Here is a 16,406-nt window from a genome sequence, read left to right as displayed (position 1 = left end):
AAATGGCCGCCGTTTTCCACTGAAACCATATAAAAAATATATTGATACGCGGTATAACTGTTTTATTCTCAGTTTCATAATCAAGAATGATATTTAAGTTTGTCACCAATAGAATTCACTCCAGCTGTTCAAATCATCTAATTCAGATTTCCCTTCATGTGTGATGGGGGTTTAGAAAGGAGAAGATTTGCGTTGTTTTCTGGTCAGCCGATGAGTTTCCTCGATTCAAACTAGCACTATGAGAGTCGCAGTGTTTCTCGCCAGCTGGCTTTTGGTAAGTACAGACAGTAAGGTGAACAGGTTTGTAGGTAACCGAATGGAAGATTGCCAGTTTCATATATTTACACTCTAGATTTGGGGTTGATCAAATAGTCGGAAAGATATAGCCAGTGTTTCTGTTTCTTGCAGCTCAGCCGTCGATTTCACCAAACTTTTCCTAACTTATGATTAATCTTAGAACTAAAAACGAGTTAAGTTCCATTTCCAAATACGTTGGTCCACATTGCCTTTTTTCAGGGTGTCTTTCTGCGTCGCATAATATTATTAATGCTTGGACTCGCATCATACTTACCCGAGGGGGGGGGGGGGGGGGGGGTTGTACGTTTTTAATATTCGTTTTCTTTTCATCGCAATTATCTTCCCCGTTTGTTTTCTTTCGTCTTCTTCCTTTTGTGATCGTCTTGGCCAAGGGGAAATGATGAGCCTTTCTTTAAATATAATAAGCTGTACTTTGATTTTTTTGTTTTAATCATTTAGGGTTTTCTCACAGCCGTCTCCTCGATTATCAGACTCTGATCGATGGAAGAGTGGAGGCCCCGATGAATAGTCGCCCGTACCAGGTAGCAATTCTTGCCCTTAACGATGCCGCAGGTCAGGTGGTAGTACCCTTGTTCAGCCGGAGTGGGTATTGTCGGCAGCTCACTGCGTCGGGTAAGTGAAATACAGCAGATGTTTCAAAAAGATACCTTCGTATATCAGTCCTGAATTTATTCTTTCACACGAACAGCATAAAAAAACTAATGGCACTTCACTTAGTTTTTGTTTATAAACGTTATTTTCTTTTCTCTCATCCTGCCTTAATAAAACGAGAATGAACCAATAAACATGCACATCTTCACGAGAGGGCGCCCCACTCCTGCACTAGTGACCAGACTAAACTGGTCCCCTCGGCAAGGATAAAGACATGTTTTGGTTTTACAGAACCAGTGATATAATTGGATACAACATGTACTTATTACATCATGCACATGCATGTTTTGTATGTATACGTGTACGTAGAATTTGACTGCGAAATGAATGCGAGATCGGTGAGCCTTAGTGTGTGACGTCAGAGGTTCAGGATACGGCCAGACCCGTAAGGCTCTGAAGCGTCCAGGCACTTACTCCTTTAACATAAACTATACAGAATTCTAAACAGTAGAAAAGAGATTGGAGCGTTCGTTACGTGATGCTCTTCTCAGAAGGCAAACAATTTGCTTGTAATATCTGTATGCCTAAAAGTGTAAGGAACACGTTGCCTTGGATCGGACGAGTTGGTCTTTAAAAACCGTTTGTAAACGTTTGTTATAAAATGCATAATATGGTTGGAAAGATATTTTAAAAGTAGAATAAAATGATACACACACATTCGCCTTGAAATTGCGTGGTTTCCTTGTGCTTTGGAAACTAACACGGTCGGCCATTTATGGGAGTCAAATAATAAATGGCCGACCGTGTTAGTTGACGAGGTAAAAGAAAAAACACGTTATGTCGAGGCAAATTTGTTCCTTGTACTTAGTGATGTAACTTTTTGAGTAATGTTGGTTCTGAAAAGAACCAGGTTTATTTTATCAGGTTCAGGTTCAGGTTTATTTTCCGTACCATTGGGTAGTGCATGTACAATGTAACAAAAAAATTACTAAGCAGAACTAAATAATAGTAGGGGAGGTCCATAAAGAAAGGACAGAGAAGTTAAACTTCCACCGTGCAAAGTTTAAAATCTTACTTATACCTAGGTATTAAACATGATCAAACTTACTGTTGTTCTTATGTGGACTATTTTTTCCCCCGTCATTAATAAATAGTCCACTAAATGATGTGTGGGTAGGTGTTGGCTTCCACGACCTACGCGACACGGCGGCAGATGGCGCTACTATCATCACAGGCCAATGGATAAAACATGACAAATTTGACCAAACGGGAACTGGAGACCACGATATCGCACTCATCAAGCTGGACCAACCTGCAGTACTCTCAAACAGGGTGCAGCCCATTCCTATTGTGAGTGCTGACAGTGCTGTTGCGTGGGGAACCGATATATTGATCAGCGGCTGGGGAAAACTTAGTCGTAAGTGTAAACTAGACCCAGTTTGTTTTAGTTACACTGGACATAGTTGGTCTAAAATTTCAATGGCCAGTATTTTCAATTGGTGTATTACAACATTATGCATAAATAATAAGTCTGTGAACATTTGGAATAAATTGGTCAACCGAAGTTGCAAGAGAAAAAAAAAACAAGTAATTTAATATAAGTGAGACTTTACCTCTTTACCCAATAACTACGTTACTTCAAAGGGAGCCGTTTCTCACAATGATTTGTACTATTAACAGCTCTCCATTGCTCGTTTAGTTGTTATGCTATGATTAATTACCAATAGTGTCCAGTTCCTTTAAGAAAAACCATGACACACTAAATTAAGGTTACACGCAAACAAATTTTCCCCGATTGCAAGTTGAGCAGGAGTTCTAGTGCATTGGTAAAGGCTTATTTGCACGTTTAGCATGTATATTTTGTGAAGTTTTTAGTCCTCCTTAAAATGTTTATGAAGAAAATTTGACAGCCAGCCAAACTCCGTAAGCAAAAACAGTTCGTAACAATATTTTACTGACATTCCGTTACTGACATTCAGGTACAAGGTTAAGAAACCATGATCAATATTGTCTTTATGTTGCAGCGGACGACGCCCTCCCATCTAAGGTTCTACGACAGGTTGTTGTAACGGCCATTAGAAGAAAGCATTGTAAGAATGTTTATACGCCCATTGGTGCTCCGGTTTCCGGTAACATGTTCTGTGCTGCAGCGCCTGGTAAAGACAGCTGCGCGGTAAGTACTCCCAAATGGTGTATTATACAACTAAAACCCTTTTCACACGAGAGCAATCGTCACAATCAGTAATAATAAATGCCCACATTAATATGAAGACGGATGAGGTTGGATATAATTGTTCTTTAAAAAGTAATGTGAATGGGGGGCTTTTAGGACGCTTGGTGGCAGCAGACTTACCAGGTAAAAACCATTGTTCTCGGTAATGGGTGCATCCTGGGAACAACGTTAAACAAGCCTAAACATCTGACGTCACACTTCGTGAAAAACGCCAGAGAGTCACCTCTAGCCTAGGTCAATCCCGGTCCATTTGCAACTTTCACGTAGATTCATAAGAAGACGACCGCAAGTGCAGCTGTCAAACGTCAACTCGGACAAATAAAAAAACAGATATGGACAGATTACATCACATGCAGGTGTTTATCCAATGAAATCATTGTATCCAATGAAATCACTGGTTGTGCAAAACAAGTACCTGTCGTTATTTTTCTTGCGGATAAAGACAGGGGCCCATTATAGACAATGGAAATTTACCTATTTAAGCTGCTGCCACCTAGCGTTCCAAAGTCTCCCGTTAAGTAAACGCAACACCTTTAATATATATATACTGTTAAATGAATGTTACATTTACTGTAGATCTTGACTTGAAATAAAGTTGTGGAAATAATTCCCGACGAACCGTGTCTGTCCCCCAAGCTGTTAGTGTTGTCTTTTCTATAAAGGATTCTAAAAGGCAGTGGACATACTCAAAAGAAATTGTTAGGTCAAAAACTTGGTAACGAGGAATGGAGAGTTGTTGATAGTATAATACATTCTGAAGTAATTCCTCACTAAAATATTTGTGAATAAGAGGAAGAGTGAACTCATCTGTAGCCCTGTGTAAATTCGAGACACCAACTGAGGTCTCAAATTCAAGCTTTTGAAAGCACACAACTAGTGCCACAAGGGTGTTTTTTCTTAATTTATTCTCTCGCAACTTCGATTACGAATTGAGTTCAAATTTTTACAGGTTTGTTATTTTATGCATATGTTAAGATACACCAAGTGAGAAAACTGGTCTTAAACCGTTACCGAAGATGTCCACTTTCTAGTTTATTTCATTTTGAAGCGAGTGCTCTCGTTTTCCTCTGCAATCACGGACGCACAAATGTACCGTGGAAAAGTTGGCCTACTTCATATATAATCCTTCAACAACAAAAATCCACATTTTCTCGAGAAACATAATATCCCTGATAATATTTACTTCCCTTGAATGCAGTGGACACTACTGGTAATTACTAAAAAAACAAAACAATTAGCATAAAACCTTACTTGGTAACAAGTAATTGGGAGCTGTTGGAAGTATAAAACACTATGAGAAACGGCTCCCTCTGAAAACATAGTTTTCGAGAAAGAGGTAATTTCCCACTTGATTTCAAGACATCAGAATTGGATTTTGAGGTCTCGAAATCAAGCACCAGAAAACACACAACCTTTCGTGACGAGGGTGTTTTTGTTTCATTATTAACTCGCATCTTCCACAATCAATTGAGCTCAAATTTTCACAGGTTTGTTGTTTTATGCATGTTGAAATACAACTAGTGAGAAGATTGGTCTTTGACAATTAGCTACATTTTTTTAAAAGTCGGATATGATTTTTAGGATCTCTCGCACGAGCACGGGGCTTGAATCAAGTCTATCACAAGGCTCCCTCACCATACAACGTGTACAAACGACATCACTCCGTTGTCGTACAGACCGAACGTTGTTTCACCAAAATAGCATTCCCAACCCTCTACACGACGGAGACTACTTCAGTTTGGCGCATGCGTCGATCGATTTTCCTGCTCCCATACACTGCAGTAATCCCTTATAGCGTATTTTTCCCCAGGAAAGATGACGCCGCTAAGCATTAATGGGTGCGTTTGTTTAGCTTCACTGGGTCTACCCCGCGGTGCTCACTCGGGTGAGCCCCTGACGAGAGCTAATCGAACGATCACACTCGTCCTCTCGTGGTAACGGCATGAACCTCAGGTCACCCCAAGTGACCCACTCCACTAGCAGGGCACTAGGGGGCTGTCCCAGGTGAGCCCCGTCAAAGCTATTCGAACGTACCGGGGCAGACCGGGGGCAGGACCCAGAGAAGCTAAACGAACGCACCCTATGTATGTGTTGTACATGTACCTTCTTTACATGGGCGCAACCAACCAAGCGTGTCTAGAGTACCCTCTATACACGTGTACTTGTATTGCATCTCCATGCGAACTCCATGTAGCTTCCTCCGTCTTTCGACTTCGGGACGGTAAGGCCATGGAGTTTTCCTCTATAAGGCACACGTTGTTATTGTAGCCTCATCTTCCCTGGGGGAAAACACACGCTTAGAATTGTTTACCGTCCTGAGTGCTACCGTCCCGAAAATCAAAAAGTCGCTATTTTCCCATGGGATGACCAAATCTCCGGCGGACAGAACCCCGCGACACCGGGATTGTAACTCCATGTATAGAGTGCCTGCCAGACATCAGCGACACCGCCTGATATTGGGTGCGTTCGTTTAGCTTCCCCGGGTCTACTCCGCTGTGCTCACTCGGGTGAGCCCCTGACAAGGCTAAACGAACGACCGCACTCACCGCTCTCGTAGTGACGTCGATTACCTGGGGCCAGCCCCCAAGTGACCCACTCCACAAGCAGGGCACTGGGGGCTGACCTGGGTGAGCCCCTGGAATGACGTCAAAAGCTATCCGAACGCACCGGGCAGACCGGAGATGACCCAGGGAAGCTAAACGCACCCATTAGAAAACAGATGCATGGGATGTTCCATTTTAGCAAATGGTTTGATGTGTGTGGGCTCCGTGACGCTGATGCTATGACATGAGCAGGTAGTGTACACATGGTTGTTGGTTTTCCCCTGCTTACAAAAAATTACCACACAACCTTGGAACTGAACCCAGTGGATAATTTGATGAACCCTTTAATAATTTTGAATGGCCCAGTATAGGATAGCAATGACGTTCAACTCAATCAGGGCATTATCTACGGAACCTTTGACTCCTAAAGGAGAACTTTTCATACACTAAAACATTATTGTTCAGATACTCTCCTTTCTTATAATGACTTCATATTGTGAACTGCAACTGTTTCACATCACAATATTGAGCATTCAAAGTATACATAGGCCTACAATCCAGGAAATATCTCGTTGGCCCCCCACCCCTTTTCAATGTTGGTTCCAATTGCCAATCTTCTTCTGCGTTACAATCAACATTGAGCGGGGGACGGGCGGGGGGGGGGGGGGGTGGGATTATTTATTGTCAATGGGAAGTGGACATGGAATTGTTTTATATAACGTTATGAATGGGTAGCCCAAGCATTTTGGCCGGGATTGTAGGCCGATACTGCTGTATAAATACATTTTGACGTTTTTTTTTGTCGCTAAAAATTATGTGGACATGGGAAGCCGGTGGCACCATTGAGTATGTATTGTGTTGTATTGTGACATCATACTTTGGTCAGAAACCATATTTTTTGTGGATGGGCCTTGGTTTAATCTCTGTCTATGACTCAGGAGGTCCCAGAAAGATAAAGTAAGTTGTATACAGACAAATAAACAAGTTTTATCAACTGTTGATGAAAAGACAGGAGCACAAATCTCAATTATTAGTTTTTATTTAGTTTTTATTTGTTTTGAAACAAGAAAACAAACGCATTCTGTTAAGCTGGTTTATCGTCATTTGAAAATGGTCCTCAAACGCCCCCATGTGGTCAGTTCTCGATACTTGACATTGGTCAACATACGCCCTCACGTGGTCAAGAATACGGCGAATTAACCGCACATGACGTCACCCCCTGTCGATGTATTTATCCAATCGCAGAAGAGAGACACGCGCGTGTAAACTCCGGGATATTTCGGATCTGCACAGCCCCAGCCCCAGCTCACAATGCCTTCAAGTGTCACTCCACCCACGTGTGCATCTTCGTCATAACCGCTGACAAGTGGGCCGCCGCTATCATACTAAAAAAAAAAAAAAAATGTATATAATAATATTGCCTCCCTCTATATATGTTGAGGTCTATTGCAATCATTGAAGCGTTTTGTGTGGGATCCCCTGGGTCGACCCTAGTGTTTTTTCCCAGGACGAACGTGGGTAATTGTCTGCACACGTTCGTCCTGGGAAAACAAACCGCCACACACCGGGGTCGACCCAGGGAAGCGTAACGAACGCACCCTGTATATAAAGGCACTTGACACCTTTGATATTTATCAAACACCAAGTGAGAATAATGGTATCTGACAATTAGCAAAGGTGTTCATCAGTGCCTTTACCGCAAGACTGAGGTAAATTGACAAAGAAACAATGTAAACGAGCAGGCTGTACGCATAGTCTACACACTTCTGGGTTACAGTCTAGTCAGTTTGGGGTTACAGTCTACTGTAGTAACGTTTTACCTTCTAGTTACTTTTGGCTACAGTCTAGTTACTTGTTGCTTAAAGTCTAGTTACTTGTTGGTTACAGTCTAGTTACTTGTTGGTTACAGTCTAGTTACTTTTGGCTACAGTCTAGTTACTTGTTGCTTAAAGTCTAGTTACTTGTTGGTTACAGTCTAGTTACTTGTTGGTTACAGTCTAGTTACTTGTTGGTTACAGTCTAGTTACTTGTTGCTTAAAGTCTAGTTACTTGTTGGTTACAGTCTAGTTACTTGTTGGTTACAGTTTAGTTACTTGTTGGTTACAGTCTAGTGGTTTGTTGGTTACAGTCTAGTTACTTGTTGGTTACAGTCTAGTTACTTGTTGGTTACAGTCTATTTTCTTTTGGTTACAGTCTAGTTACTTTTTGGTGACAGTACAGTCTAGTTACTTGTTGGTAACAGTCTATGTTACTTTTTGGTTACAGTCTAGTTACAATTTGGTTACACATTTACCTGGCAGGCATCTTTGCCAACACCTGAAGCACAGATCATGTTGTTTGTAATCGCATTTACACCAGCGTAGTCATTCGTGCACGTGGCTCTGCTTACAGCATCCACAACGACCTGTCGAAGTTCCTTAGTCCTGTCTCCACCATCTGCGGTAAAAACACAAAAATGTTGTGATGTATTCATCGCCAATTTCACAACGTTACACACATAACACAGTACAAGGCCCAATTTCATAGGGCTGCTGAGCACACAAATTAATGTAAGCATGAAATTTCTTCCTTGTTAAAAACCGGATTACCAACCAAATTTCCACATGATTTTCAGGATAAGCAAACAACAGCTGAATACCAGTACTCAAGCAATATGCAACAAATACAAATTTGGTTGGTAATCCTGTTTTTATCAAGGAAGAAATTTCATGCTTAGCAAATTTTGGTGCTTAGCAGCTCTATGAAATTGAACGCAGGTTAGTTGCGTCGCCAAAGAGACATGGGTAGGGGAGGGTATTGCCGAAATTCAAAGAGAATAATCAGCTATTGTAAAACACTAAGGAAGTGTTACACCTCGTTTTCAAAATATTGGGGGAAAACAAGTAATGTTTTTTTCCATAAGCGCAGTACTTCCAAGTGAAAGGTTTCTCAAAATGCATTTCTAACCGAAACTGCTGCACTTCTTACCAAGTAAGTTGTTGATGCAATTTATTTGCAGAGACCAACCGTTTACATACCCTTTAATCTGCAAATATTGACTGCTTCAAGTGCTATGGTTAAAATTACGACTCCCGAGGTGATCCCCGGAGCGTTCTTTTTTCCCGAGGTGCAGCCGAGGGAAAATGGAACGGTCCGGAGAGTGACGAGGGAGTCGGAGTTTTAACCATGGCACGAGTACAAATATTTGTTTTATAACACCACAACAGACTATTGATCATCCTCGTACACGTAACGTTCGTTCGCGCGTTTCAAATACACAGATGCACAACTGATTGGGTTCGAGGTGGGTAAAAAAGACGTCTGGGTACTGCACTCCGTGTGATAGTCGTGATAGTCGTCGGACTATCACACGGCAAACAATGCACTATCACACGGCCAACGATGCACTATCACAAGGCCGCCGTTTCTAGTAAAACTAAGACACATCAAGTGACGCGCTCTAAACTAATGAAAAGGCAGAATATTATTTGTAAGGGGTGTTATAAATAAGACTATCACATTTTACAGTTGGACCCGAGCATCTTCAAACCTACCACTTAGTTTACCCCATCCACTGACCAACAGACTGGTTCCCGCCGCAACATCACTGTTGGCAGCTACGATTTGAATAGTCTGGACTCTTGGTGAGAGTACCGCAGGTGCATCCAGTTTGATCAGAGCAATATCAAAGTCGAAAGTCGAGATATCGAAGGAGGGGTGGTCTATCCATTCCCCTTTGATGATACTGGCGCCATCTGCCGCCGTGTCTCTCAAGTCTTGGAAGCCTACACCAACCCAGACGTCCGCTTGACTGTCATCATCCGGAACATAAAAATGGATAAAGACACAAAAATAAACTTATAGACCTCCTGGGAACTGGCCGCAATTGCTTAATACAGCCAATAAAGGAAAATCTCAATATTTCAACTATTACTTTTTATGGCCAAAATTATACATCGTAAATACCGGTTAATAACCATTTTACTCTCAAAATTTGCAATTTGAGTCAAAAATGCACCCGGCCGCGCGGCTTTTTTAGCCGAGAGTTGAAAACGGCTTATGTATTATAATGACCCCTTGACGCCAGTGACGATTTTTACCCTAATTGGCTTTGAACACAGATATCCAGCTTTGGCAACCTGAGGGCGCTATTTTCCACATCAAATAGCCGCCACTGACGTCACGATTCCTTTGTCGCGCGGGTTTGTTTGACCACCCATTTTCCAGAAATTTGGCTTGGAGCGTTCTTGAGAAAAAACCCGTGATTTACCATATTTTAACGTGAGGTAAGAGATTCGTTATATTTTGTTTAATGTTTCTTATGGACTGCAGCTATTTAGAAAACTGTAATATCTATATATTTGAGATCATCCCTCATTGGCTGTTTAATGTCATGGATTGCATGTACTTTCTACTAGCTACCAAAACTCAAAGGTTTTGCCCGGCGGTATATGCGCGCGAATCATGTGGTTATGGTTTTCGAATGACGTCAGAGGACACTTCGTCTATAGGCCCATCAAAATTTAAAATAATTTGAGGGTCGAGCATGCAACTTTAAATCTCTCATAAATGTGCCGTTTGAAAGTGTATCTATTCTATGAGTAATTCGTGCACAAAACAACTAAAAGTGAGTGTGTTGTGATTACTGAAAAGTAGTTAAAGGGACACGTTGCCTTGGATCGGTCGAGTTGGTCTGTAAAAAGCGTTTGAAACCGTTTGTTGTGAAATGCATGTGGTTAGAAAGATGTTTTAAAAGTAGAATATAATGATCCACAGAAGTATCACTCGAAACTGCACGGTTTTCCTTTTACGTCGCGAACTATCACGGTCGACCATTTATGGGAGTCAACATTTTGACTCCCATAAATGGCCGACCGTGTAAATCTCAGGGTATAGAGAAAACCACGCAATTTCGAGGCATATTTGTGTAGATCATTATATTCTACTTTTACAATATCTTTCTAACCATATACATTTTACAACAAACGGTTACAGAACGATTTTCAAAGACCAACTCGACCGATCCAAGGCAACGTGTTCCTTTAAAACAACCCATAAACTTGTCTGTGAAAATACAACAGGTCCGCCATTTTGTGGAGTCTATATTTTTTGTTCTATTACAGCCAATGGACCCTTTCGGTAAACAGTGTTGTCCAAGGCCCACACTTTGTGCACCACAGCTTCTATATCAAATAACAACCTGTGAAAATTTAGGCTCAATCGGTCATCGGAGTCGGGAGAAAATAACGGAAAACCCCACCCTTGTTTCCGCGCGTTTCGCCGTGTCATGACATGTGTTAAAAATGAATCCGTAATTCTCGTTGACGAGAATTTATATTGTTTTGCTGTTTTCTCAAAAAGTAAAGCATTCCATGGACTAATATTTCAAGAGAAGTCTTTCACCATTGCCTTCTGTAAACCCTGTAAGTTATTTGTAAATCTGTGAATCTATTTTTTTTTTCTGAACCGAAAGGGTCCAATGGCTTTTACTAGCGGACCATGTCCTGTCATGAAACTTTAAACAAACCCAGAAATTTTCAAGTGGTTGTATTTGAATCTTGCTTACTTTAGCTGCGTAGGACGGGATGTCCCATGGCCTCCTTTGAGAATGTGAATCTATAGCCCCACATACCTTTCCAGTCATAAATTCATCAGGCACAAAACGCTTTTCTAGCCCAAAGTGCCCGATCAAAGTCTCATGGAAGTCATCAGAGTGTGGGTTCGAATCCCGGGCCCAATTTCATAGCGCTGATTGACGGTAAGCAAATTTGTGTGCTTACTGTAGCAGAAAAAGTGCTTAAGCCTTAGCGTATTTCACAGGTTGGCAGAACAATTGGGCGGCCATAATGCGTGTTTTTACCGTGGATTTGCATTATGACGTCATTTATTTTCATGCGGTAAGCACCGGAAGGTAAGCATGCCTTTTCCGGTGCTTACGGTTAGCAGCGCTATGAAATAGAAATAGCACAGTAAGCAAAAAATCGGCCGCTAAGCAGCGCTATGACATTGGGCCCTGGTCATCGCACTAACTTGTGTCCTTGAGCAGGGTGCTTACTATGCTTTTCTTTACCCATTGTTATAAATTGGTACCTGCGAGGTTGATGTTGGGTGCGTTCGATAAGCTTCTCGGGGTCGACCCCGCAGTGCTCACTCAGGTGAGCCACTGACAAGAGCTAATCGAACGGTCACACTCGCCCTCTCGTGGTGACGGCATGCACATAGGGTCACCCCAAGTGACCCACTCCATAAAGCAGGGCACTGGGGGAAGACCCATCAAAGTTATTCGAACGTACCGGAGCAGACCGGGGTCAACCCAGGGAAGCTAAACGAACGCAGCCATTGTGTTGGACATACGGCAGCTTAGGGATGTAAACTGTTTAGACGTTATCGTGAACATGCGCTACAAAGATTAGTTATTATTATTAACTCACATGATGCAGTGACATGCTGTTACCACCCATTCTGGGTCTACGAGTGTGCCTCCACAAATTTGATCTTCCCCGTCATTGCTCTGGAGAATAGATACCTGGTATGGACGGCTGTCAGGTGGGGATTCATCGCCTCCAACGATCAGACTCCGGGAGCTGCGACGGCCGGGAACAAATGCTGAAAGAAAAAACACCCACGTCAACACTTACAAAATTCATGTTCACAAGTCAACCAAGTATACCCGCAAATGTTTGCGATTTGGGGTTGTTTACGTAAATATTTTCGACACCGCTGAAAATTACGTGTGTGAATATTTGCGATTTGGGGCGCAACTCGAAGGTCTGAATAATTACGTATAAGTACAAAGTTGTGCACTGAATGGGACCTCTCGGGCAAAACAAAAAAGCAATTTTTCCGGTCATTGGATAACATGGATTCAGCATTGAGGTTGGCTGTCGTCTTACAAATCCAATGTTTTTAATCAATGCGTGATTTGTTACAAGGGCATTGTGCTCTTTACTGAGAAAATGCGCGGAAACCATCCTTTGATGATGCGTTCGAAATAATTTATTTTACAGGAAAGTGTTCAAAGTGTTTAGAACCTAAACACTTGTTTTGTGTACGGATACAGAGACAGTCATTATTGTATAACACCCGATTTTGTTTACATAATATAAACTTTATACAATAAGTTTATGAGAAGTACAAATATACATGATGGTAATGTCTTACCTACGGCCACGGAGATGCAGCAAACGAATAACACCAGAATCCTCATGACTGAGTGTGATGGTGGAGGAAGCTTGAAGATGATGTTTCTAACTGGAAAAGAAGACACAAATCTAAAAATTTTACTTTATTTAAGATCATTTTAAAGAGTGAAGAAAATACACCGTTTTTGTCGTGTATAAAAACTTAAGATAGAATATTCGTAGATGAGTATTCTGTGAAGTTTCATTGGCCTTGAAATGAATACGAGATCCGAATATAGGGCATGAAGAGTTTATCTAGGGATTTTACCAAAACGTGGTTTGGGGTTTCGGCTCCGGGTTACACCGTGCACAAAATAGTGTATACTGCTCTATAAAACTATAGCCAAATACTCAAAGCCCGAGTTATAGGAAAAGGCCCAGTTGCTGAGCTGGGCCCATATTCATGGCTCTGCTTACCGCCGAATTCTGCGCTTACGATCACCACTCTCCGCTTAAATACGTCAAGCAGAAGTCAAAATTCCCCGCTAACCCGTGAAATACGCTTGACGTATAAGCACAGAACTCCCTCCTTCCGCAAGCGCAAGGCTTCGCTTACGGTAAGCTCAGAGCCATAAAGTTGGCCCTGCTTGGGACGTCACATTCGCAAAGAATGTCAGACGCGGCCCCACACCAATCTTCTGCATTCTCCCCGCCCAGAGGGGAGCATCAAGCGGACCCAGGCATCGGAATGAAGGCATGGCAGCGTGGAGGCTGACGGCAATTGCAAACTCATTTGAAAACAGATATGTTTTTTTTCTTCACTTTTACACCGATGTGTATTTTAGCAGTGGATACTCTACAGGCAAATCCACCAGGCAAAACATTTGCATTGCTATACGGCAGGGCCCAATTTCATGGCTCTGCTTACCGTAAGCACAGAATCGGCGCTTACGGAAGCAGGGAATTCGGTGCTTACGGCAAGCGTATTTTCACCGGTTAGCGGCGAATTTTGGCTTCTATGCGTGCGTACTCCCCGTTACTAGGCATTCTAGGCTTACAGGGCTAGCGCAGAAATTCGGCGCTCGCACGTAAGCGGGGTATCGTGATCGCAAGCGCAGAATTCGGCGGTAAGCAGAGCCATGAAATTGGGCCCACCACCAGAAAACCGGATAGCGCGGTGGCTACAGGCAGTTCGAGTGTTATACACCTTCCTCCCGGTGTGGCCATCTTGAATCTAAGCATTCATAACTGTTATTTGAAGCAAGAAACATGACTGAGATGGTGAAAGCGTGATAAAGGTCTATAAAGCAGCCGGGAGGATTTCACAAAGAGTTGGACTTATCTCGAGTTAGGACCAGTTACTCGTCCTCACTTAGGACTTTCCATGCCATTTGTATATCTCCTAGGACTAGTCCCAACTCCTTGTGAAATCGACCCCGGGTACCGCAACGACTTTGTGAAACTGGTTGTTTAGAATAATCAGGGAAATACAAACCTTATAGTCAGACAATGATGTAGACTCGAGCGATGTAACACGGGCAGTGTGGAGAATACAGTCTGGCGAAAGTTGTCATCGCAAACTCGAGTGTTTAAGAAGAGTTTCTGTAATAGTTTGCCGACCTCGAAAGTTCTGGTATCCGTGGATAAATTGGCAGCTGTGACTAGGACGGAGCAAGAGATAAACATTGAAGACAAAGTCCGATGATTAATATTTGGTAAACGATAACAACCATACTGAAAGTTGTTTCAACCTGAAAGTGCACAGTTTAAAAGTTTACACAGACCCCAACTCCACCGACAAAATTAATATCATCACCGATTGTTATTTTAACTGCCGTAAGCGAAATGCAAGTTTCGTACAGTTTAGGTCTATCCTTTTTTATTCACCTCAAACAAATGTATTTTTTTTTGTATCTAGTTTTGTGATAGACCTACTCAAGGAGGTCTCGCCACACATCGATGTATGTAACAAGGTTAAAGCCATTACACACTTTCGGAAAAGAAAAAGAAAATAAAAGTTCACAAAATGTACAAATAACTTACAGGGTTTACAGAAGGTAAAGGTAAAAGACTTCTCTTGAAATATTATTCCATGAATTGCTTTACTTTAATGAGAAAACATTGTATCAATTATTAAATTCTCGACAACGAGAATTACGGATTTGTAGTAAACACAATCATGTCATGACACGGCGAAACGTGCGGAAACAAGGGTGGGTTTCCCCGTTATTTTCTTCCGACTCCGATGACCTATTGAGCCTAAATTTTCACAGGTTTGTTATTTTATACATAAGTTGTGATACACGAAGTGTGAGCCTTTGGGCAATACTGTTTACCGAAAGTGTCCAATGGCTTTAAGAATGACCCCACTAAATAATAAACTCACATAACGTACAGTGCAAAATGCAAGAATACAAGAATACACGAACACTATTTTTTAGAAGTCTCACAGCTTTTTACAGTGTACGGCGAAATTATTCATTGGTTCTTCCTTGAAATTAAATCTTCTGCTCCACTTATTATGGGCAGCCCCTGGGCCCGTTGAGTTATTCACCAATAATTCAAAACACATACACCAGTGTAATCAACCAACTGTCTAGTTATAAATCTTGGTTTTTTTTCCTACACACCTTTCAGTAAATAAGACAATATTGTTTTTTTAAGGGCCCACTTTCATCCACAGTACACCAATTTGAAAGTCAACCACCCGGGCCAGAATATGACCACATTTGACGCTGAACTTTTCAAGCGCTCGACGCTCTGTTTTCTCCATTTTGAGTGTGTTGTACGTGTACCCCCAGATAAACATGTTTGCTGAATGGTCAACTAAAACTTCTTGCTTTTACAAGAGTGCGTCTACAAGTCAGACCATGGACTCCTGCAGAAGCCATCGCCGCTCAATCAGTGACCGTCTTCAGGTCACACATCAACACCCCCACCCATCAGTTCCAACTAGTGTTTTTACTTGCACAAATTTCCTCCTGTTTCTTCACTCAAACTATAGTGCTCACCTCGGATTTTACATCCAGAAGTGGACTTTGCGTAGGCGCGCCTATATGACTCGGGCACCAAAGCGAAAACCTATTATTTAACGTCATTATTTACATTATAAATCATCATAACATAAAAGTCGCATAAAATCTCACTTGGTATTACGAGTAATGGGGATAGGTTGATAGTATAAAACATTGTGAGAAACAGTTCCCTCTGAAGTAATGTAGTTTTCAAGAAAGAAGTAATTTTCCATGAATTTGATGTCGAGACCTCAGACATGTCAGAATTATTTGAGGTCTCGAAATCAAGCATCTGAAAGCACACAACTCATTTCGTGTGACAAGGGTGTTTTTTCTTCTTTCATTATTATCTCGCAACTTCGACAACAGATTGAGTTTAAATTTTCACATGTTTGTTATTTTATTATGTTAAGGTAAACCAAACAATGTAAAAACTAGTCTTGAGTTGACAATACCAATGATGTCCATTGTCTTTAAACGCGGCATCCCTCTAGTTGTATTTATTTTGGCAAAAGTTTTCACAAGAGGGCGCCCCGTAAAACTGGCCCGCGAGTACCGACGTATTGCACCCAGACGATGCACTTAAGAAATACATACAACATGGTGC

General features: G+C 41.8%; 2 protein-coding genes across 2 annotated transcripts; one reads left to right on the top strand and one right to left on the bottom strand.

The window, feature by feature from the left end:
* Window positions 1-238: 238 nt before the first annotated feature.
* On the top strand, window positions 239-3,730 carry LOC139951006 (mite allergen Der f 3-like). Its single transcript, XM_071949829.1, has 5 exons — window positions 239-287; window positions 757-930; window positions 2,087-2,326; window positions 2,934-3,082; window positions 3,719-3,730. Exons 1-5 carry the CDS (start codon window positions 239-241, stop codon window positions 3,728-3,730), a joined length of 624 nt encoding a protein of 207 aa, XP_071805930.1.
* A 2,283-nt stretch (window positions 3,731-6,013) lies between these two features.
* LOC139950684 (trypsin-like) lies at window positions 6,014-14,403 on the bottom strand. Its single transcript, XM_071949479.1, has 6 exons — window positions 14,281-14,403; window positions 12,826-12,915; window positions 12,096-12,270; window positions 9,219-9,475; window positions 7,979-8,121; window positions 6,014-7,070 (listed from the first exon to the last, which is right to left on the bottom strand). Exons 2-6 carry the CDS (start codon window positions 12,869-12,871, stop codon window positions 6,882-6,884), a joined length of 810 nt encoding a protein of 269 aa, XP_071805580.1. The 5' UTR covers window positions 12,872-12,915; window positions 14,281-14,403; the 3' UTR covers window positions 6,014-6,881.
* Between the last annotated feature and the right edge of the window lie 2,003 nt (window positions 14,404-16,406).

Source organism: Asterias amurensis, chromosome 18 (genome assembly GCF_032118995.1).
Source record: "Asterias amurensis chromosome 18, ASM3211899v1".
In the NCBI taxonomy this organism is placed as follows: domain Eukaryota; kingdom Metazoa; phylum Echinodermata; class Asteroidea; order Forcipulatida; family Asteriidae; genus Asterias; species Asterias amurensis.
The sequence above is the reverse complement of the archived record's forward strand: the minus strand, read 5'-3'. Positions and strand labels throughout refer to the sequence as shown.